The sequence below is a fragment of the Temnothorax curvispinosus genome, unplaced genomic scaffold (genome assembly GCF_003070985.1).
Source record: "Temnothorax curvispinosus isolate PA1 unplaced genomic scaffold, ASM307098v1 QBEX01004269.1, whole genome shotgun sequence".
In the NCBI taxonomy this organism is placed as follows: Eukaryota; Metazoa; Arthropoda; class Insecta; order Hymenoptera; family Formicidae; genus Temnothorax; species Temnothorax curvispinosus.
Genome location: NW_020214049.1, coordinates 13,574 through 35,438, shown reverse-complemented (window position 1 = coordinate 35,438; position 21,865 = coordinate 13,574). Strand labels below are relative to the sequence as shown.

The 21,865-nt window shown below is 41.1% G+C and overlaps 7 protein-coding genes across 14 annotated transcripts in view; 3 read left to right on the top strand and 4 right to left on the bottom strand.

Moving 5' to 3' along the window:
• The window catches only part of LOC112453384 (DNA repair protein RAD51 homolog A), a 3,427-nt gene extending 1,652 nt beyond the window's left edge, over positions 1-1,775 (bottom strand). The window contains exons 1-2 of one of the 2 annotated variants that reach the window (XM_025014130.1): positions 1,562-1,775; positions 1,361-1,440 (exon numbers count right to left, since the gene is read on the bottom strand). In XM_025014130.1, the coding sequence (XP_024869898.1) occupies positions 1,361-1,440; positions 1,562-1,648 (167 nt within the window). In that variant the 5' untranslated portion in view covers positions 1,649-1,775. The remainder of the gene's footprint in view (positions 1-1,360; positions 1,441-1,561) is intronic. The other variant, XM_025014132.1, reaches the window with a different exon arrangement.
• A 1,199-nt stretch (positions 1,776-2,974) lies between these two features.
• Positions 2,975-9,592, top strand: LOC112453382 (N-acylneuraminate-9-phosphatase-like). The gene is made up of 3 exons (XM_025014126.1): positions 2,975-3,194; positions 7,828-8,311; positions 8,422-9,592. The coding sequence occupies exons 1-3, from the start codon at positions 3,051-3,053 to the stop codon at positions 8,607-8,609; spliced, it is 816 nt and encodes a 271-aa protein (XP_024869894.1). The 5' UTR covers positions 2,975-3,050; the 3' UTR covers positions 8,610-9,592.
• LOC112453378 (neurochondrin homolog) lies at positions 3,201-7,107 on the top strand. The gene has a single exon (XM_025014117.1). The coding sequence runs from the start codon at positions 4,323-4,325 to the stop codon at positions 6,549-6,551; it is 2,229 nt and encodes a 742-aa protein (XP_024869885.1). The 5' UTR covers positions 3,201-4,322; the 3' UTR covers positions 6,552-7,107.
• LOC112453380 lies at positions 9,462-12,254 on the bottom strand. Its single transcript, XM_025014119.1, has 6 exons — positions 11,963-12,254; positions 11,651-11,889; positions 11,162-11,448; positions 10,701-11,037; positions 10,166-10,552; positions 9,462-10,108 (listed from the first exon to the last, which is right to left on the bottom strand). Exons 1-6 carry the CDS (start codon positions 12,006-12,008, stop codon positions 9,824-9,826), a joined length of 1,581 nt encoding a protein of 526 aa, XP_024869887.1. The 5' UTR covers positions 12,009-12,254; the 3' UTR covers positions 9,462-9,823.
• Positions 12,255-12,314: 60 nt separating this feature from the next.
• On the bottom strand, positions 12,315-15,039 carry LOC112453383 (PQ-loop repeat-containing protein 1). Of its 3 annotated transcripts, none has more exons than XM_025014128.1 (5): positions 14,956-15,039; positions 14,631-14,876; positions 13,273-13,409; positions 12,970-13,204; positions 12,315-12,893 (listed from the first exon to the last, which is right to left on the bottom strand). In XM_025014128.1, the coding sequence occupies exons 2-5, from the start codon at positions 14,819-14,821 to the stop codon at positions 12,701-12,703; spliced, it is 756 nt and encodes a 251-aa protein (XP_024869896.1). In that variant the 5' UTR covers positions 14,822-14,876; positions 14,956-15,039; the 3' UTR covers positions 12,315-12,700. The 3 variants fall into 3 exon arrangements, with proteins under 3 accessions (XP_024869896.1, XP_024869895.1, XP_024869897.1); XM_025014127.1 differs by having other exon boundaries at positions 14,938-15,028; XM_025014129.1 differs by lacking the exon at positions 14,956-15,039 and having other exon boundaries at positions 12,970-13,186; positions 14,631-14,844.
• Positions 15,040-15,095: 56 nt separating this feature from the next.
• On the top strand, positions 15,096-18,628 carry LOC112453381 (protein halfway). 5 transcript variants are annotated; one of them, XM_025014125.1, is made up of 10 exons: positions 15,096-15,173; positions 15,678-15,755; positions 15,972-16,238; positions 16,318-16,579; positions 16,673-16,990; positions 17,078-17,247; positions 17,320-17,502; positions 17,595-17,753; positions 17,823-17,942; positions 18,022-18,627. In XM_025014125.1, the coding sequence occupies exons 4-10, from the start codon at positions 16,318-16,320 to the stop codon at positions 18,292-18,294; spliced, it is 1,485 nt and encodes a 494-aa protein (XP_024869893.1). In that variant the 5' UTR covers positions 15,096-15,173; positions 15,678-15,755; positions 15,972-16,238; the 3' UTR covers positions 18,295-18,627. The 5 variants fall into 5 exon arrangements, with proteins under 5 accessions (XP_024869893.1, XP_024869890.1, XP_024869891.1 ...); XM_025014122.1 differs by having other exon boundaries at positions 15,678-15,845; XM_025014123.1 differs by lacking the exon at positions 15,096-15,173 and having other exon boundaries at positions 15,523-15,861.
• A 9-nt stretch (positions 18,629-18,637) lies between these two features.
• On the bottom strand, positions 18,638-21,821 carry LOC112453379 (probable ATP-dependent RNA helicase DDX52). The gene is made up of 11 exons (XM_025014118.1): positions 21,613-21,821; positions 21,302-21,535; positions 21,031-21,216; positions 20,680-20,935; positions 20,536-20,608; positions 20,256-20,459; positions 20,086-20,176; positions 19,878-20,000; positions 19,659-19,809; positions 19,033-19,108; positions 18,638-18,960 (listed from the first exon to the last, which is right to left on the bottom strand). The coding sequence occupies exons 1-11, from the start codon at positions 21,697-21,699 to the stop codon at positions 18,768-18,770; spliced, it is 1,674 nt and encodes a 557-aa protein (XP_024869886.1). The 5' UTR covers positions 21,700-21,821; the 3' UTR covers positions 18,638-18,767.
• Positions 21,822-21,865: the final 44 nt, after the last annotated feature.

The following is a 21,865-nucleotide window of genomic DNA, read 5'->3' as shown; positions in this document are numbered from 1 at the left end:
ATTTAAGATATACTTATTTTCTATAAGTGTGATTAGTAAAACATCTTGTGTGAATCCTTTCGTAAAAATTGTAATATAAATCCTTTCGTATAAATTATAATAAAAGAGATACCGTCACGTTTAAAAAAAATGTATTACATCTTATATTTATTAAAGCCTTGAAATACAATATCATATAAAATCTTCTAAGAAAGATATAGAAACGTTAAGAAAGACACGTTATGCACATATAATCTTATTTTCAATTAACTTAACAATTAACTTCGATTGCGTAGAATTAATTATTGTTCTTTTCTTGATCCCTCGTTAATTATCCTTTCACTTTAACAGCTATATAAATTAACGTTCAACGCGCGAGACATTTGCCCCTTTAATTATCTTTGCCTTAACAGATACATAGGTTGATATCCAATGCGCCAAACACATTTGTCGATTTCATTAAAAACTAAATCAAACTCTGTGTAATAATCCATCGTGTTTCTCTTACACTGACTCAATTTAAACTTATTCCTGTACGTCGCCTACACCGTCCGGGTTTATGGCGAATGTCGCTTCACTCTCTGGTAAACACGGCGAATCGTATATCTTACATATCCTAGTTTCTCCCCTGCCCTTACGCAAGTACAATCTCGTTGTACTCGCATGTGCCAAGATGTGACCGCCGATCGGTTTTTTCTGGTCGCCACCGAACATACTAGCGGCGCCGTCGACTTGCGCGACCACTTGATTCGTGATAACAACGGCGATCCCGTGTTCGTCCGCCAGTCGCAGCAGCATTCTGAGGAATCTCGCCAGATGATTCTGCCTAGCCGCTAATTCACCCCTGCCGGTGTAGTCGGTTCTATATAAACCGGTCGCGCTGTCGACTATCAGCAAGGCGTATCTTGCCTCCGTCATCATGGCACCGGCTAGAACCAACAACTTGGTCTGGTGATCGGTGTTAAACGCCCTCGCACAGGCGACGTTGTCGAGAATGGACTGTCCATTAATCTTGTACTTTTCGGCCACCGCAATCAATCTTTCCGGCCTAAAAGTATTCTCTGTATCTATGTAGAGGCATTTTCCCTCCGCACCACCCATGCTGATGGGTAACTGACAGTTCACGGCGAGGGTGTGACACAGCTGAGACTTCCCTGACCTAAACTCTCCAAAGATCTCCGTAATAGAGCCAGTTTCTATACCTCCGCCCAACAGCTTGTCCAACTCTTTGGAACCAGTGGTGATGTAGACAATATTCGACCGCGTCTGATGTATCTCCGTGGCGCTCTTGAAGCCCATCATGATCATTTTGGACGCCTCCTGCTGCAATTTCTCCGCCTTGACCTCACTGATGCCCTTGATCGCTACGAGATCCTTCTTGGTCGCGTAAGCCACCGACTCGACGGTGTAGTAACCGGCTTCCTGCAGCTTCTTGATGTCTCCCGCTGTGATGCCATTTTTCTGCGCACGATAACAGGTAACGATAAGAAATGCAGCGAACATGACGGAACGTGTTTAAACGTGCACGGACATGGGGACTCTGCTTATCATCCTGATGGCAGATTCGCACAACGTGACTTACCTCTAGTGCCTTGACCAGCTTCGCTGGAGTATACTCGTCTAGATCCTCCTCCGCGTTGACGCTCACCGTCGATGCGGTCGCTTCCATTTTAACAATGACGATATCGGGCGCCGGAAAACACGCCTGCTCGGCCTGCTTGAGGTTAACGACGTTTACTTTAAACTTGAATGTGCTTTTGCGCCAAAACGTCACGACACGTACTGCACTGCGCACTGCGCCCTGCGGGTACTGCCGTTGCGGCATGCGCGTTGAACTCGGAGTCGCATTGAATCATTAGGCCCGTATCACACTCATGGACATAGGCTGAGTTTCCACTGAGCGCGTCACGCGTCCGAGTTAACCAATCAAAACATCCCATTTTGATCCCGTCACAAATAAGTGCTGGTTTACGACCTTGTTTTAAAGGGTATTTAAGGCCTTCACACATAAAATATGTAGTAAGGACGTAAAACGTAAGCGTAAGAAAATCGATCAATCCCAATCGAGTATTTTCCCCTACTGAGGTTACGGACAGCACAATACTCGATTGGGATTGGTAGATTTTCTTACGCTTACGTTTTACGTTCTTTCGGGATTTTATGTGTGAAGGCCTTAGGCCCGGTCTACAATAGGTGTTGTAAGTCGTAAGTCGTAAGAATTGGCCAATCACAGTGCATTATTCTTCGACCGCAAGGAGAAAAATGAACTGTGATTGGTCAATTCTTACAACTTACGACTTATGGAGGATTCACATTGCGTCCGATGTTCGACGTACGACGATCCGACATCCACTAACAGAATTTATTATTAGAGACAAAAATTTCTTATTGGATGTCGGATCGTCGTACGTCGAACATCGGACGCAATGTGAATCCTCCATTACAACACTCATTGTAGACCGGGCCTTAATGTAGTAAAATTGGATGTTTTGTTTTGTTTTTATTGGCTATGTTTTGATTGTTGAGATTGGATTAAAATTTGACCAATCAGAATAAAGTTCACTAAACTTGCGATTAGTTTTCTTTATTCTGATTGATTAATAATTTAATCTTTAATTTATTTTTTGATAATTATACAGTTTAGGGGCCTCACCTCAAATATCGTGCTCAATCGACACGTTTTTGCACGAAACGAAAGAATCTGGCAGAAAAGTGTCGCTCTGCCCCGCGACGCGAGATATTAAACGTTAAATTTGACAGGAATCAGGTTATGATTCGGAAAAAAAGAACAATAAAATAACAATAAAAATAAAATAACAAATAATGCGTCTTTTACGTTTTGTTCTTTTTTTACATGACAAATACGTCCAACATGGCTACCTTAAGCTCGCTTTTTATGACATGCTTCAAGCTCAAGCCACTTCTGCCCACCCCCCGCTCTAAATTTGAAATCACACTAGTGCGAGCCGATCAAGTCGTTTTTCAGTTCATGGTGCCGATATGCAAATTGATGAGGCAGCGTGATCGTGCGCGCTCTTTGTGCACTCGATCGGCGTCGCCGTCAGCAGGGAATGGCGATGGAGGCTGCATTCCGCGAACGGCGCGATTCACGATCCCTCTCGTCTAGCGCATCCCGGAGCCCGAGCGCCGTCTTCTTCGACCTGGACAACACTCTCGTAGAGACCAGGAGAGCGGACAGTCAGGCTTGCCGCAAGGTACGAGAGGAACCGCGTCTTAACCTTAAGAACCGACCTATCTCTCCTTTCCCCGCAACCCTGTGGATCCGATCCGCGATACACCCTCTTTCCGAACCGTGGCCGAGAGAGATCGGTCGAACATGCCTGCGTATCGTTTCTCGCGATAATCGCACGGTCTCACTCTCCCGCGACGTTTGCCCACTCGCCTCGCAAAAATAGAAGTCGCTCTCCCTTCCCCCCTCCCTGCGTGTAATACGAGCCGACTCCCCAATATAGAGCGCTTTCTTTTGCGGCGTGGTGGCTATTTTCGGCGTTGCGTCTCGCGAGAGAATTTGTGCGCGCCACGAGAATTTTACTCGCGTTTTTAGTCGCGCTTTCTTCGCCGCCCCTTTCCCCGCTATGCCGAATCCCCGTCTCGCCGTCTGGGCACGAAAAAGTGCAGGAGAGTGCAGCTAAACGTGGACGGATGTTCGAGCGCTGGATTCTGGAACGCGGAGCGAAGTCCGAAGTTCGGAAGTCAGCTGCGACTTGCGAGCCGAATCTTCCGAGTCGAGATTATTCGAGGTCGAGGAAAATATATCGCGTTCTAACCAACAAATTTTCCCGACGAGAGACTCATCGCGTGACAATTTTGTTGTTGCTGCGCGTGGAGATGACGGGGTACATTCCGATCGATGATATTTTTTAACGCATTGTTCCGACGTTATTAACGGAGCTAGCTTTAAGGTTATTCACGCGCTTCGGGACGCGAAATTCCCGATACGACTCTTCAAAGAGATACTTTCGACGGCGGAGCAGCTGCGAGCGGCGGAACACGCGCACGTGTTCCGCGTGCGTGTGCATCGGCCGACGGCTATTTTCGGCCACCGGTGAGCGTGTCAAAGGGCAAGGCTAGGCGGCGAGAGGGCCGTTCGACCGTTCCGGGAGCTCTGCCAGTTGGCTCTCGACTATGCTACGCGACGGACAGCGCGACGCCTCCTAGAGTCGCACAGTTCCGGAAATTACTTTCCTCTGGCACGTCGACGACATCGAGACTGGAGCAGTAGCGTCAAACGTACATCGCCGGTTTTCGACTCCACGTTCTCTTCTTCTTCTTCTTTCTCTTCTTTCTCTTCTTCTTTACTTCTTTCGGAACAGTCGAGCACCATGAGTATCCCGGAGGGCGTCACCAAGTGCGTGGCCATCCTAAAGGCGGTGGACACGGACTCTGAAAAGTTCGCCGCGCTGTTCATGGTCACCAAGCTGGTGAACGCCAGGGATTGCACCTCTGCCGCGAAGAAGATGCTCTTCGAAGCCATCGGAGCCAAGTTCCTCAAGAAGTTGCTGTCCAGCTCTAACGTCCCTGTGGACTGCCCGCCGCAGGTATACAAGTCGGTGGCGTTGTCGGTTCTTTCCGCGTTCTGCAGCGAACCCGAATTGGCCTCTCATCCCGACATGGTGGTACATATCCCGGCGCTCTTGGAGATAGTGTCTCAGATGGACGAGGACGCGCCGGACGACATGCTGATCATCGTCAGCGAGGCTTTTACTTGCCTGCAGTGTATCGCGCAACATCCGCCTGGACAGAGAGCGTTGCTCGAGCAGAAAGCGATTCCAAAGATGTGCGACATTTACGCGGAAAAGACCTTTCAGACGGACGAGGCTTTGAACATTCTGGTCACGTTGGTCGGTACGTTTGGACCGGAAGCTTGGAGTTCGACGGACACCGCTCCTTTTCACGCTATAATCAACAAGATAGCCTTGGACTTCGAGACTGATCATACAGAGAGAAAATTCGAGCTATGCACCATTCTGCAGGCTCTACTGCAATCCTGCAGAAAGGAAGTGATATCCGGGAGCGCGAAGGAAGAATCCTGGCCGTTGAGCATTCACAAGGGCCTGAACGATATTCTGGGGTCGAAAATAGGCAAGAAGCAACGGGATCCAGCTTTGAAACTCGCGTCCGTGATGATAGATCTGTTGGGCGCGGATTGGGCCATGTCCGACAAGGAAAAGCCAAAGATCTTCTTCCTTCTGCTCATTCAGCTGGCGTCGATCGAGGTCAGGATGCAGTTGGAGGACAAGCAGCTTAAGGCCGTGGTCGAGAATGCCGATCTGATCACGGCTTGCTTCATCATTCTCGAGATCTCGATCGGCTACATCGTCACGGATCAGCTGGATTTGGAGCAGAAGGAGAAACAGTCTCTGTACACGGCGATGAAGGGCGCTTTCGCGGCCGTTATCGGCCTGCTCAGCTCCGTATCGAAGATGAAAACGTTGACGAATGTGAAGGAGAAGATGTTTGTGTGTGCTGTTGTCAGGGTGCTCACAGCTTGGATGGCGCAGGAAACGAGCGCGATGCGTCCTCAGCTTTACGCCGTGTTGCCGTACGTATTGACGGTGGCTAACGATACCTTTTACGCGCATCGAAACAGAAAACTGGCCGAGAAATGCAGAACTAAAGCGGACGAAGGAACATCGTCCGGAGAACCGATCGTTCGCGATCCGATGAGCGAGCTCGACATATTACGATTACTCTTGCCCGCTCTGTGCTACTTGGCTGTAGAAGAGGGCGCGAGAAAGATTCTTCTTCAGCATAAGCAGGACGAGGTCCTGTTCGAGTGTCTGTCTTATCACTGGACTATCGTGCACTACAAGAAGCCGCCAGTGCCGAGATCGGAACGTCTGAAGCTCTTGCAAGACGGCAACCGCACGGAGGAGCTGGATTTGCATATTCTGGAGGAGATGAAGGATTCCAGAACCGCGATGGTGTCCATCTGTAACGTCCTGATGAACATCACCGTGCTGGAGGCGAAACTGGTGGAGGAGTCGCCGACGTTCATCTCGCTGCTAAAGTTCATCTACAACAATCTGCCGGAGCTGAAGCAGATCCCGGAGAACCTGGTATTGCACGGTCATCTAGCGGTCCTGGGTCTATTGCTGATGAAGCAACAGGCAAAACGCATCAAGAAGAACGACTTCTCGATATGCCGTTACATTCAGGCCACCATAAGATTTCTGTGGGACGCGTACATCATCGACGAGGGCAACGATCCCACCGAGCTGGTGGTTGCCATGTCTTACAAGGAACACTGGATGGAGCTGATGGAGCTCTGGTTTCTGGGGATGCAGACGATGGCCGGTGTGCTGCAAGTGATACCCTGGCTGTCGCAATTCACGATAGAATCCGGCTGGGCGGAGGAGATCATCGAGACGCTGAAACGAGTGAAAATCGGCGGTCTGGAGCCGAACGTCAAGTCCGCCTTCGAGGATCTGCTGTGCCACTTGGTGAAGGCGGACGATAGCGTCGCGTCGGTGTTGAAAAAATGCGGCGCGTTAACCGTCTGTCGAAATCACCGTATGATGGAGCTTGGAAAGCGTCTCTTCGGGGACTAGGAGACTGAGCATTGAGAACATTTTTGCATTAGCTTTTGGATTTTTTGTATTGCACGAGCGATGTAAAGAAATTTATGCGGCAGTTGTAGAGATAGCGAAAAATTAATTAGCCGAGACGTACCAATTAATCGAACTATTGTATAAAAAGTAAAAATTTTGTAAAGTAGCTTCCTTATAGTATTTTGCGACTTGAATTTATCATTTTACGCGTCTCCTTCCAACGATGTTCGAAATGCATATGTGCGCGTAGTCCAGTGTATATTTAGACGGCATCACGTCTGGAAATAGTTTCCTGGCAAGCAAGAAAGCTAAGAAGCGTATCGTTCGAAGAAACTTTTCGTAAATCACGTATACAGAGGTGTATTACTTTTCTCACGCAAGACTTTAATATGTACATTACGTTTGTTTGTGAGATATTATCGAGTGTGCTTTTTTTTTACTTCGCTACATCGCGGAAGCGGAGATCGTTGTATTGATGTTAATAATCTTAAGATGCTTTAACGAGGAATTTTGTAATGACAGAAATACTTTCCTATTAAATGGAGGAATTTTGTAAGCGTTCGCTTGATTTTGTCACCATCATCCACTCTATCACTTTATGTGCCTAACGTTTTTAATGAAGTTATTTTTTAACAAAGATATTAAAGAAAGATTACTGGATAGAAGAGACGATCAATTTTGTATAATTAATTGCGAATTGTGTACACCAGGTACATACTTTTCCAAAGACAAGGCCATGCTTTAGCATCCAGAAATCTTTCAGCTACAACTTATAGGCTTTGGAAATAACATGTTGTTGTTGTTGGCACAACTCATTTTGTTGTTATTACAGCAACGTCCGTGGGTGCCACTTCGAGTGTCCACTAATCGGCTCGAGTATTTCAATGAATCAATGCATTTTCTAGGTAATCATTAATAATGAATTAAGTGTCCTAAAAAAATTCCTTAACTGACCGCTGTATCCTGAGACCTTCGTTGATTAATGAGCTCCACATTCAATATTTGTCTCTTCACCTACTTTATCTTGTCTGTCAAGAAATCGCTTTGCTAACAATTCTAATCTCTTTTTCTTTAACGAGAAGAAACGTTTTATACTCTGCGATATATGAACAAGATGGTCATCTACGAATTGTGCGCATTTTTTATTGAGTGTGGAAATTGCTTTCATCCTCATCTTTTCCTTCATTTTCAGTTCTTCACTCGTCATTCTTTATCACCAAACGTGATTGTAATGAAAAAGAGCTAACAACTCTCATTTTTATGCGTTTACCTACAGTTGACTGAGGAATTGACACGAGAGTACGGCATTCCGGAAGATGCGTCCGCCAAGATAACGGCTACGTATCTGAAGCAATTTAGAAAGTGTCCGGACAACGCGACCCTCACATTGGACGCTTGGCGTACTATCCTCTGGAGCAAAGCGCTAGGCCATAAGTACTCGCAGCTAGCAAAAAAAATTTACGAAAGATGGCTGTATTTAAGATATCACTACATGACGCTGGCGCCGAGCACGGTTTCCATGCTGCGTCAATTCAGAAAGAAGTATCTGCTGGGTTTAATCACCAACGGCCCATCAAACGCTCAGTGGGAGAAGATATACAAACTGTCGCTGGAGCAATACTTCGACGTTATCCTGGTATCCGGTGATCTGCCGTGCGAGAAACCAGACGCGGAGATATTCCAAAAGGCTTGCCATTTTCTTAACGTGCGACCCGAGGAGTGCATCATGGTCGGTGACAAGTTGGAGACCGATATTTTAGGTAGAGTTTCTTTTAACAATTTTTATAATTTCCAAAAATCTGCGCCTGGAAATATTTGCTTTAAAAGATATTAGATTACATGAAATGAATTGTAAAATTATCGTATGTAGGTGGGATCGAGGCTGGACTGTACGGGACGGTGTGGATACCTACTACGGATAAACCTCGTCTCTCGCAAGACGATCCTAAGCCAGATTTTATAATAAGACACGTAACGGAACTTCTCCGCATATTGGAGAGAGGTCCAAACGCGCCGGAACTCGAAGACTGCTCTTCAAATGGGTCCGATGGTAGCTAATGAGGAGATGCATGTTATATTATTTTTTTTTTCTAATGAAAAGCGACTCGATGCTTATATAAGCATTTGATGTCTTACTAAGCAAGATCTATTAGGTTTTTGTTGTGTTAGCGTTGTTTTTTTTCTATCATATACATTTTACGTACGATAGCACTCGAGTGTAGACGTAGATCGTTTTAATATATTGATTTACATTAGAAACATAATTTTGTTGTAAATTTGTATAACTTTCAGTCTACGGTTTTTGAGTTTTTGCGACATTTTTATGGAGATGCTACAGTCTATTAGAGTCTATCTGTATTGAGTAATTATATCGATATAACATCCTATATTTCGTATAATAATTAAATACGAAAAAAACAGCTTAAAACAAATATAATTATTTTGATAATGTTATATAACATTTTATAAAACTTGTTTTAAATGACGAAAGAACCACCGCACGTTATATTCGTAGTTTATTTAGCGACTTACCGAATTAATATCGCAAATAGATGCCAAGTGAGATATTTGTCAGTTACCCTTTCGAAGTTACCTTCTCGAAGTTAAAATAACTGTAGTGTACCGAGTAAGGGAGACGGAGCTCATGTACAAAACAAAATGCACAAACAGAGCCAGTAGCTGTAGATAAATGAACAAAATGAGACATAGCAACCGTATACAACTACTTTATCGTCCGTATAACTTTTAAAAAAAATCGCGTTGTAATATATGTATTTTTAAGATATCTGTATAATATATTACATAAATCTCCTGTTGTACAAACACGTAACATTTTGTGTATCTGTACATAGATATGCACGGGACGTTGTACATGTGCGGCTACAAATGTACATGGTATCTATTTTTTCATGTGTATATTTTATCTCTGTTGAGAATTCAGCTTGTTGGATGTTCTACTGAACCACAAACAGACATATTGTAAAACTCGATATAAGACAACAGATGTATATGAATAAAGAAAAGATATATATGAGATAAAATCAACGCTTATTTTGCTTCTCTACTACAATAATTAACATTGACATATCATTAGGTAATAAATGAATCATTTTTCTGCGTGAACTAAAAAATATTGCAATATGTTCAATGTTTATTTCGTTGCTAACACACATGGGTGACACAAATATGTATAAAGACAATATTACGACGAGCAATGTATTGAAAGCAAACGTTTCTTAACGAAAAACAAGAAATATATTCATTAACTTAGTTTATGATTCTGCTTTGTCATATTCGGATGTGATTTCAGATTCTGTTTTCTCTTTCGTTTCTCCTGTTTCGTCTTGCGTGGATACGAGATTCGATGTTGTAGAAATCGTTTCCTGTTTCTCAGAAGATTCAACTGAATTATTCGCGACTGAATTATCCGCGACAGAATTATCACGAGCGCTTCCGGCAGTTTCAATTTCGGCAGAAATCTCTTTGTCGTTTTCTTCTAGTTCTAAATTGTCCACTTTCAAGTCCGGAGAGTACAAAGTTTCCGTGTCTATTTGTGCCTAAATAAAGTGGAGATTGTTATTTTCGGCACAGCGAAGAATGTTGAATCATCTTACCGGGGCTTCGGTGAAGTCGACGTCTCTACTCCTGTCTCGCAGATTTTTACAAATATGTTGAACTTGTTTAGGATCTACACCTGCTTCCACCAACGACATCAGCACGTCTCTTTCGGTAACAAGTAACTCGGGGTTTGCATCGATCAGCAACACTGATTTCCCGTTGATTCTCGGAGATTTGTCAGCCTTCATCATTTTCTGATAAGACTCCAGTTTCTCCATCACTTTATTCTCGTCCAGAATCTTCGGCGGTGTAGGCGGCCTGATCTCAGATACGCTTAATAATTTTTGTGCGTGGATCAGATCTTCCAGTTCTTCATCCGTGTCCGAATCGTCCGCTATATTCAAGGAGATCTTTAACTGATAGACCTCGTATAGCATTTTATTCTGAAATAAAAGAAAAGCAAAAATCTTTCTCGTAAGAAACAAAATGTATTGCGAAAAATGTCGAGAGATACTAAGAATAATATTTGAGGAATTGTAAAATGTTAAAACATTGCTTTCTTTACGTTTATGATAATCTTATTATTTATACCATGTTCAATATTCCTCTATGTTGACTGACGTGCTTCTTACACACATCCCGCAGTTCTTTATCGGTATAAAGACCTCTCTGCATTATTTCTTTAGTGATGTCGTAAACGAATTTAACATATTTCTTCTCCTCCTCTTTTTGAGACGTGAGCTTGGAGATGAGCTCTTCGGTTGATTTCTCATCGTAATCGAAATCATAACATTGCGAGGCGCTCGAACACACCGAGCGATAATCGATCGTTTTCTGTCTTGGAGATTGAGATCTTGATTTAAATAACGTTGACTCTAATCTAGTAGCTCCGCAAGGGACTAAGAACTCTTTTTCATATCTACATTTTCTGTAGAAATAAAGAGAAGAAATTATAGAAAATCCGCCTTTTTAATTTACACTAGTAATTTTTGGAGGAGTAGAGACGTAAAATAATTAATAGCTCGAAATTTTAATGTTTAATGCAAGCTCACCTCTGTCGTGAAAAACATGTTGACGGACCGACTACATAAGGGATATCTCGCGTAGATCTTGGCTCTTTTTTGCAAATGAAATTTGATATTGAAATTTTTTTACGTTTCGGCGAACATGCCGAAGTTGGTGACATCATTCTTTGATTCTTCGATGTCGATCGTTGCCGTCGATCCATCTGATCGGTTCCTTCGTAAGACGTTTGACTACTACAAAGCCTCAGTTGATGATCTAAATTATAATTGCAACAGTCCAAATGCCTCGCATTTAAATCTGTTCTTAATATATCCTGCATAAAAATTTAAAATAGACTTAATTTAACATAGACTTAAAAACTATAGTTTATTAGAGTTTCAAAAAGAAAGATTCAAATTCTTAATCTCTAAAATCATGAATTAGCCAAGCAATTGTAGAAATCATTATTTATCCTTGTGTGTGTTGAATTTATTCCAATTTATAATCTCAAATATACTAGCTATACCGAGCTTTACCATGGGATGATGTTGAGTATCATAAGCCAATTTGTCGATCACATCATCCGTCGCTTCCAGATATAAACAGACTCCGATATCGTCAGCTCTTTGCTCTTTGCACCGCTGATTTCTTCTCAAGTAATTTTTATTTCTTGTATCAACTACGTTTCTTGCCAATAAAATCCGTCGTAAATGCGAGCTCATCGAATTATACGCCGCCAATTGCTCAAAATAGTTCTGTCCCGTTTGATTATAAGCTACGATTTTTATAAAATTTTTAATATTACAATTGCGAATCAGAATATTCTTATTGACGTATCAAACACTCACCGCTGCTTTTCAGATTAACCCCCCTTCTTCTCATGCATCTTGTCATTTCTGACGGAAAATTCGAATGTCCGATTCTCGATAACTATCCGTAGCGAAAAATAATTATTGGGCGAAAGCGAAAGTTCTTTTAAAGAATTTTGGGCAATGTAGAGTGATTTGGTGACATAAAAAATTTGCCATCCTCCCTTTAGACGGAAGCTATGCCATGTCTGCTACTTATTCACGAAGTTTTATTGACGGTCTGTCACTAAGCAACGGGCACGTGCTAAACTCCCGCCATTCTACTCTCGTTAAGAACATGGGACTACACACACATAGCTGTACATAGGTATGTACAAGTAATAGAATTCAATAAGATATAACATTGTATTTAAACGTAAAATGAGGAACAAATGATTACATTTGGCATGAAATGTTCAAATGTGCAGTGACTAATGCAATGAATGATACAAATTTTATAAAACAATATATGTCTTTAAATATTAAATATTGATAAATGCTAAAATTGTTATCAAAATATTAACTGCACTTTGGTAAATATTAGAACACTTAAATACATGTAAACGTGTTACTCTGCGACGATCCATATAAAAATATAGTTTCTTTTCGTATCTCGTTAGATCACCATTAAAACGTTAAAAATCTGTATATTCAGACTTAGGCAAAGTATTGTAACTGTTCGGAAAGTTTCTATTTTCAACAGACAGCAGTTGAACACGCCGGCGCCGTAGATAATCTTCAGTCCGATCTCGTTGGAGCTCTCGTGTGTACAGTATTACTAGTCTTGTAGAGATATACTTGTGCTAAAATGGCAATGTCAATCGTGACTTGAACAGCACCGCACACCTGAAACTGCACGGGAGTGTCCCTCAAAACAAAGTAGCACGTTTTGAAGATATCTCCCACGGTCCACATCGCCACCATGGCTATGCTAAAATCAAAGTAGATTATTTTAATTCTCCTGCATCGCTCGCGTAATTTTCTTTTCTTCCGTATCTAAATCTCACCTCATTCCTACGGTCGACTTGTTCGCCGAATTGCGGAGAAATTGAGGAACACCCAGCATAGCTTCTATCAATACCGCTAAGAATCCAACAATTTCAATAAATACCGGTACATCCAGAAATAAATATGTTATTACACCACCCACACCGGCGAACAGAATCATGAAGCCCAAATAGGACTTGAAGTCCGTCCACTTCCAAAAGAATCTAGCGTCCAAATCTGCGAAGTAGAAAAATTCTGCCATCTATAAATGCAGGTGTGTATCGATATTTGTATAATATCCGCAATAATAAGATTATATTCACCTGTAAGTACGCGCTCTTTGGATTTGATTATCTGCGTTCTGTTTTGTACATTAATACAAAGCTTAATCATAACGAACATTGCTAGAATCATCAGTATGCTTTGTAATAAAAGCGGAAGCTCGTAGTGTTTGCCAAACCTGCAACAAGAACGAAGCGCAATGTCAGTACTCAGACACTCATTCAATTTATTTTTCAATTTATTCTTGTCACGGAAATGTTGAATGTAGAAGGAAAAGAACAAATGAGACGATGTGTACAGTAGAGGAAGGAAAAAGTACAGTATTATAATAGAAATGGCTAGGGTATAGAAGCTTTGGAAGACATGAAGGAATTAATTTAAGGAAAGAGCTAATCAGTAAAGACTGGGAGGTACAAAGACAAATGGAGATAATTGAAGCTAGGTATAATAAAAAATTTAAAGAATTATATATGAGGTTAGATGGGCTGAGATATTTAAAAATCTAGATAAGTTGAGTAAGGGAGATAATGTAAGAGGATGATAAGGATGAAGTGTGATAACATGAAAGAGGGAAACAAATATTGATTAGAGAAGGATGAAACAGTATATGCGTTTTGCAGGCAAGGAAGGGATTGTATTAGTCATTATGTAAAGGAATGTTATAAGATTAACGATTATGGTTTATAGAGTCAGGTAGAAATAAGAGAGAAATTAGAAAGAATATGGAATGATAAACGAATAGTATAAATAAAACATGTAGAAGAAATTATGGAGAGAAAAATGTATTAGCCATTAATAAAGGAATGTTATAAGATTAACGATTAGTCGATACAGTTACTTAGATAGAAATAAGAAAGAAATATTAGAAAGAATATAGAGTGATGAACTGGATAGTGTAAAAATAAAACATGTTGCGAGATAAAGAAGGTATTAGAGTAAGAAAGAATAGACAATTGGTTACACGGATGAGTGTGTTAAGGAAAAATTGTGAACCAAGTCCATTTCTTGGCATGTAAGTGCTGGTCGACAACCTTGCTTTAAAGGATATTTAGGCTCTAAGCCGTAAGAAATTGAACAATCAAAATGGAATGTGAGTAGAATACTCGATTGTGATTGATTAATTTCTTACGGCTTAGAGATTAAATACCCTTTAAAGCAAGGTTGTAGACCAGCACTAAGCTGAAGTTAAGAAATTACACATAAATTTATTCTTGTCGCGTAACAACCAGCATATATTAAGACGTGCAAGATGTAAGTACAGAATGCTAGAGTGTTATCAGAAGCATTGTTGGAATATTATGTACACTAATATAACAAAATGTGTGATGCAAAATGTATTGGAAGGAAGTAAGGACACGTTTTTGACGTTTGACAAGTCATGCCTGTCGCAGATACGAACCAAAATAATATGCGGAGCGTGTTGGCGATCAGGAGGGTGAGGCAAACGTAGAGGGAGAATCCCTCGGCGTCCTCCTTCCTCTTGATCTCCTTGTACTGCGGCACGTAGGGCACGACCGCGCCGAAGATCATCGCGCCGGACGCGATCCAGCCGGCCAGGTTCTTCAGATTCAGCTCGTACGTGTCGTCCATCGTCGTGGGCGACCGCCTCTAGCATATCGCACGCGCGCGCCCCGTCGTCGATCTACTGCATCGGGAACAGGCGATAATTGTACGTGCGAACAATTAACGCGATCATCCGTACGTACGTGCGAATTACGATTTACGTTTCTTTTTTAGGTTATAAACCGGCCATTCATCGCCACCGCCGCCGTGTCGCGTCGCCGATATACGCCACATAAGCACATATCGCATGTTCGACCCGCCGACCGACCGACGTTGGCGGGCCGAATTTTATCGTGATATAACGTCGGGATAGATAAATGTCACTGCATCATCCTGAATTTCCGTCCGGCGACGTTTACGCTCGATCGGGAATAAAGAGGTATTTTTATTTGTTTCTATTTTCGGTGCATTTCCCGACCGAGACGCGAGACATTTCGCGAGCGGCCGGTAGCGGTCACCACAGTAGCTCGAAATCCGTAAAAAAATTGTCAAATTATCAAAATTTCGTGGTAAATTACAAGATTACATATGGATTGTTTACGTATTATTATTCACGTCATATTTACACGAACTTTTTTTATGCAGACAATGTAAACAATATAAATTATAATAAACTGAATGAAATTACCGATTGATTAGTATATAATTGATTTCTTTGAACTGTATTTTTGCAACCATCAATTCCGACAAATCGATAAATTGTTATAAAAAATTGCAGGTTGTAAAAAATTACAATCAAAAACGTACAATCGGTAATGACGGTAATAGAGTTTTCAATTATCTTTGGAGCCATCACGATTTTCTCGAGATGATAAAAACGCAAATTATTTTATCGCTGAATACCCTCGAGCTATATATAAATATAGAATGTCTATTTTTACAGAAACACAAAAACAAACCAATCGGTCGAGATGATTGATGATTGACGAGACCGCGATGTGAAAAGCGAGATACGCAAAAGGTACGATCGCGGCTTAAATTACAGTAGTCAACAATAAACAGGATACATATGGGTGTATAATGATAATAATTCGTGGTTGCGAATTGCTCGGTAAGCTGATAACGACGTATGTATACGTATGTATATACGTGTTTTCCCGTTTTATCGCTTAATTGGCTCGGCGTCGAGCGAACGTAATGAACGTCGCACGACCGACCAATCTCAATTCATCAACAGGTCGACCCGAGGGATCCGGAGCGTTGGTCGCGGTTAAACGGATTAATTCATTTGTGCCACCCGCCGCGACGGAACGAGGCCCGCCAGCAATCGAGGATGCTCATTAAATTAACCCGGGAACTGGGGAAACGCGCCGTTGCATCGCGTTAATTGCAGCCGCGAGGCGACAACGCGCTATACTCTCTTTCGCAGATAGAATTGTGACAATATTGTTCCCAAACGGTATTGCTCGAACACAAATTAACACTGGAGCAATTGACGTTGAAGGTAAACAGTTACGCTTTCGAGTGAATATAAATAAATATTTGTGTCAATTATATGCGATGGACGATTATGACGGATGCAGATGCAGTGGTTGGCGTTGATAATATGCCTCTACGCCGGAGTAGCCAGTGCACGTACGGAGGAGGACCAGCAGACATCGAACGCAGGCGGTGTTTCGAACTCTCTTCCGGAACAGTGTTTTTACAGACACCCGGTAGACTGTCCCTCGGACTCGAGCAGATGTCCCTGCAAGAGGATCACGCTGGCGAATGTGCCGGAGGGCAATGCCGCGCTGTGCTGCAATACAGATCAACAGACTTTGGAGGATGGTCTCTCTTGCATAGGTGAGAGAGTAGTGACGCAAGAACTTTTTTTTTTATAATCTATTGGACAGAGTATATTTATTACGCTCAAGTTTATTTTTGCTACTATCTCAGGATTTCAACATTCAAATATAAGTTACGTGCACATACGTAACGCAACTTTGGATGTATTTAACGTAAGTGAAGTTCGTTGGAGGATGCTGAAATCTCTGGCCATAACAGATGGCAAGATTAATCGACTGCGGGGTCAGTTTCGCATGATGACGCCCATACAGTGTCTGAATCTCTCGAATAATGAGCTGCGCGAGGTAGAGAATAATTCGCTGACACGTTTGGTGCAGCTCACCACGTTGGATCTGTCTTATAATAAACTCACTTACCTTCCAGCTTTGAATACGATGAACGGCCGAGAATTCTGGTTAGACATCTCAGGTAAAAAAAAAAACCAAGCTGCCGTTCGATTCTGTTATCTTAATTAAACATCAATGAACATATTGCTTATTAACTTTTTTTTTGCAGGAACAAATATACTTTCGTGCCACGATGTGTATCAGTATATCAATAAAACGGGCGAAAAGCAAATCACATTTAATCGCGAGAACGAGACAGTGTGCTCCTCCTTGGCAACGTGGCACTGGTTCAACACGACTGAACAAGTGCCTCTTTCGCAGGTTCTTTACCTCAGCTTGGTACGTTTTAACCTTTTATATCCTGTAAAACTTTATATATAAGATATAATCAGAATTAATCTTGACTTTTAGTTGCAAACGGAATGTCCAAAAGGTGACACCTGGCAATGCCAATGTGATATCAAGAGACTAGACATTATCGAGGGCAAGCCGCCTACACACGCTGTAAATGTAGATTGTAGCGCAATGCAGTTGACGGAATTACCCGAGAAATTGCCGCAAAACACTATAGCCCTTAATGTTTCCTATAATAATGTACGTGCGAGATGTTAGTAAGGTTCTATATCTGTTACATATGAACTGTGCTTTTTTTATAATGCAGTGCTTCCCCTGAATTTTTCTTTTAGATCACAGTTCTAGATGATCTTAGTACTAACCCGTGTTACGAAGGTCTACGAGAGTTCTATGCGGATTATAATAATATCTGCTCGATAAACAAGTTGGAAGGTTCTAAGTTTCTGGATAATTATGCGATCCTTAGTTTACGATACAACAAAATTAAATCAGTAAGTAAAGAAATATAGTTAATTCATTGACGATGTATTCACACATCCTAAATATAATAATGTGTTTAGCTGCCAACATATATATTAAGTCCAAGCGCACACAATAAGAATTTCATGAGTTCGAGAAACCTGGTCAGACTAGGAGGCAACAAGTTGCATTGCGATTGTAATACTGCTAAGCATCTAAAGGTACAGTATGACGTTTATAAAAAATAGATGAGTATGAAATACTGATAAAGCAGCGTTCTCCGCTTTCTTTTCACTCTAGGCATGGTTACAAACGCGAATACTGGACTCTGACGAAGTAATGTGCGAAAATGTAAAGGAGAAAGTTATAGATCTGGAGCCATCGAAGATGTGCGTGTATCCGGGAGACTGGACTGACTATATATACTATATTATTGCTACCGAGGTGATACTTCTGATAGGTCTGATAGCCAAAGTGTCTTATGATTATTGGGTGTTCAAAACGGCAGGATATCTTCCGTGGCCGGCGAATAAAATGCCAAAATTGCCTTGTGATTGGCTGTTCGAAACGTAGATCGCGTGAACACGCGCGTAATGAGAATTCCTAACAATGTGCAATGAAACAAGAATTCCTAACGGTGCGCAATAAAAATATGATACTGTTAGGATATACTAAACGTGCCTTTGTAATGTGCCTGTATATTCTATCAACTATCCCAACGACGAATATAATGGACGATAATATTTTTATCTAGCTCTTCCATTTAAGAACAGGACTTTAAAATAATCTCCGTATTATATGTCCATGACAAGTGTTTAGAATATATGATTGTCAAAGAATGTATCATATGTAATTTTATAAATAGTTACAGATTTATACATAATTTTATATGTAAGTATTACAAATAAATTGTTTACAAATCAGTTCTACGTTAATTTTAAAATCTTTTATACGCAAATATCTTTATAATACAAAATCTTTTTTTATAAAAACAGCCTGTTACACTTATTTCACATTGTGAAAACATGAGTATCGTACTTACACTATTACACTTCCAACTCCGGCTTCTTCCCAACGCTTGACTTTCGCTTATGTCGTTTATATGTAGGCACGGTTAATATCTTTTCGCGCGTGGGTGCCGTACGCTCGAGCTTGCGTCGTTCCTTCTTACTGTGCTTCTTCATAGCTAGCATGTAATCCGGTACGTCGCATCCGGATGCTCGCATAACCGCCGCAATACTAAGAACAAAAAATACATTTTATATTATTTATTGCAACATGCATATATACATGCAGGCGCAGAGACAATACCTTCGTAAATTCACTGTGTCCTGTTGAGTGAAAAACGTTATTGCCTGTCCCTTGTGTCCGGCACGACCGGTACGACCTATTTCAGAAAATGTTTAAGTAAGAAAACTGACTGCTATAACAGATCAGCGCAGTCCTGTTGCTCGGAATATTTCTCTTGATATGATAAAAATGCTGTGATGGGTATAGCGAGATAATATTTTATTTAACAGATGGTAATGTCTATTCTTTATCAAGAGACACGGTGTCTCGGGCCAAGTACACGCGCAGCACGAGACCGCCGTGACTCTTTTATATTCTACACGAAAGGTGACGTGAACATGACCCCTCTTTATTGTTAGCAACAGTACACACAATACCGAAAGAAGAGGAGCTGAGCATACTATTAACAGAAAGGAAAAGTGAAAAAGGGCCAAAAGCGCGCAATGCTCCATGTTATCAAAGAAACAGAACAGGGCACGTATTGTAGAATTTTTCGGAATGGATTCCGATCGGAATTGTTACTTCCTAGATTTCTATTGTGTTTTCTAAGGAAAACGGAATAATTTCGATCGGAATCCATTACGAAAAAGTTCCATAATACATGCCTTGTTCTATTTTAAGAATTTACTGATAAGATCAATACAAACCTATTCTGTGGATGTATGAGATGGCAGACGGAGGGAAATCATAATTTATAACGAGATTTACGCCTTTGAAGTCTATACCTCTGCCCATCAATTCTGTACAGATCAAAACCCAGATCTTTCCCTCTCTAAAGCAACGCACGGTGTTGTCTCGCTAAAAAAATACAATGATTAATGTACAATTAGACGGGTTGCACGAGAGAATCTCTTTTTTCCCCATACCTGTGTCATTGTTCTATCAGCGTGAATGACGTCCACATTAATCCCGTCGTAAATAAGCTCGTTGAAAAGTTCTTGAGCCCTCTCTTTGCTTTGCACAAATACCAAGACCGGTGGTGATATACCCTTTATCGATAATCAGAAAAACGTATACAGCACAGTATTTAAAAAGAGTAATAAAATATTGCAACTAAATTAAAAATTATCCTACCTTTTGAATAATGTTTCTAAATTCCACCAATTTACCTCTTTCGCTACCAACAAAGAGGATCTTTTGATCTACCAAATCTGCAGCTGCATTTCTGTAATAAAATGGAGACACAATTATTAATAGTTTCCATATTTTTCGTAAAATTCATCGAGACACATATATACACATACCTCTGACCAACTGTTACTGTTATAAGACCCTTCATGTTACGACGACACCACTTCGACACCGCTGGTGTGTTTGTCGCACTGAACATACCGCGACGTAAATTTGCATTAACGCAAGCTCTCGTAATCTCATCTAATTGCTCCCTAAAGCCGCGTATTCCTTCCTCGAAAAGTTTATCTGCTTCGTCTACAATCAACCATTCAACGCTGTAAAAACAGAATAAAAATATTATTCCGCCTAAATCTGATTATAATCAATAAAGTATGATTGTGAAAAACTTACTTGTTCAATGAAATGGCTGGAGGATCTTGATTTAGAAGGAAGACCAATCGCTTTGGTGTAGTGATTAAAATATCTGGAACACAAGTGAGAGTTTTAGAAACATCACTTCTATTAAAATCTTCGTACTATAGCTGTTACACTCACCAAACTTTTGCGAGCTTGTGGGCCCATATTTGGTAAGAGCTTGATTCACTTTACTAATTATATGAATTCTAAAGTCACAGCCGTCACTCAGTCTCAGGCATTCCCTATACGTCTGTTTGGCCAATTCCCTCGTAGGGCTTAGAATAACAGCGCGAAAACCTTTCTTTTGTGGTCCCCGTAAGCTGTGAATGATTGGTAACAGAAATGCCGCGGTTTTCCCTGATCCCGTCGGAGCACAAGCCAGAATCTGTCTGCCCTGTCATCAGTAAGGAAAAAAAACAATAAAATATTTGCTGGAGATATTTTAATTACAGCTTATTTTAATTAATCTAACTATACAAATTTACTTACTTCTAACATGATCGGCATTGCTTGCATCTGTATTGGCGTCGGATACATATATCCACTGTTTTTCATGTTGTTCAACAAATTTTCTGGCACTTGATAGTTTGTTTTTAATTCATTAAATTCCAATATTAACTTAGGTACATGACTGCCTGTGACTGAAATACGATTCACGTTCCTCAGATGATTTATCTAAAAAATAAAAGATCTTTTAGGTATATTATAAAAAGAGGACTCTCTTTTCATTCACACTTGCTTCATTGCGTAAATCTCCAACCTTCTCTTGTTCCAGCTTTAACATCTTGTCGGCAGTTGCGATTTTTTTACGTTTCCTAGCTGGAACACTTTCGTTTTTCGGTACTGACAGCCCGCTCAGCAACGTTATTTCGTCAACATCTTCGTCTTCATCTTTATATTTTCTTTTTGCATTGCCCACTGTATCAGGCTCTAATACTTCCTCCTTTATTTTCTCCACCGTACTGTTTATGTCATGTTTACTTGGTCTCACGAGCTATATAAAGAAATAGCAACGTGATAAATAACCAGTACCTTAGAAACCATCCTCCAAGAGAACGAGCAATTAGTTACCTGAAATCTTTCTGCATCTGGTCGAAAGCGTCTCGTATCAAATTTGACACCGGCTGCGAGTTTCTTGAAAAGATCGTGAGCATCCATTGCGCTAATATGTAGAAGTAATTTGTAGAATCAAGTTGCATGGACTCCACGTGCAAATCTCCTACAAGGTATTCAAACGAACAGCGGTGGAGATTTGAGGTTAGAAAAAAGTAAATAGCATCTACACAAGCTAATAAGAAGCTAATAACGATAAAGCGATCGATAA

Coding starts and splice junctions, on each gene's coding strand:
- LOC112453382 (XM_025014126.1), top strand. CDS start 3,051: ATGGCGATGGAGGCTGCATTCCGCGAACGGCGCGATTCACGATCCCTC. Junction 3,195..7,827: donor ACAGTCAGGCTTGCCGCAAG/GTACGAGAGGAA, acceptor GTTTACCTACAG/TTGACTGAGGAATTGACACG. Junction 8,312..8,421: donor GTTGGAGACCGATATTTTAG/GTAGAGTTTCTT, acceptor TATCGTATGTAG/GTGGGATCGAGGCTGGACTG.
- LOC112453378 (XM_025014117.1), top strand. CDS start 4,323: ATGAGTATCCCGGAGGGCGTCACCAAGTGCGTGGCCATCCTAAAGGCG.
- LOC112453380 (XM_025014119.1), bottom strand. CDS start 12,008: ATGACAAGATGCATGAGAAGAAGGGGGGTTAATCTGAAAAGCAGCG. Junction 11,890..11,962: donor GGTTAATCTGAAAAGCAGCG/GTGAGTGTTTGA, acceptor TAAAAATCGTAG/CTTATAATCAAACGGGACAG. Junction 10,553..10,700: donor ATAGAGGAATATTGAACATG/GTATAAATAATA, acceptor CTTTTATTTCAG/AATAAAATGCTATACGAGGT.
- LOC112453383 (XM_025014128.1), bottom strand. CDS start 14,821: ATGGACGACACGTACGAGCTGAATCTGAAGAACCTGGCCGGCTGGATC. Junction 13,205..13,272: donor CAAAGAGCGCGTACTTACAG/GTGAATATAATC, acceptor TATAGATGGCAG/AATTTTTCTACTTCGCAGAT. Junction 12,894..12,969: donor AAGTCGACCGTAGGAATGAG/GTGAGATTTAGA, acceptor CTTTGATTTTAG/CATAGCCATGGTGGCGATGT.
- LOC112453381 (XM_025014120.1), top strand. CDS start 16,312: ATGCAGATGCAGTGGTTGGCGTTGATAATATGCCTCTACGCCGGAGTA. Junction 17,503..17,594: donor TTAATGTTTCCTATAATAAT/GTACGTGCGAGA, acceptor TTTTTCTTTTAG/ATCACAGTTCTAGATGATCT. Junction 17,943..18,021: donor ATACTGCTAAGCATCTAAAG/GTACAGTATGAC, acceptor TTTTCACTCTAG/GCATGGTTACAAACGCGAAT.
- LOC112453379 (XM_025014118.1), bottom strand. CDS start 21,699: ATGGATGCTCACGATCTTTTCAAGAAACTCGCAGCCGGTGTCAAATTT. Junction 20,460..20,535: donor CCAGCCATTTCATTGAACAA/GTAAGTTTTTCA, acceptor CTGTTTTTACAG/CGTTGAATGGTTGATTGTAG. Junction 19,109..19,658: donor CTCATACATCCACAGAATAG/GTTTGTATTGAT, acceptor TTTCTGAAATAG/GTCGTACCGGTCGTGCCGGA.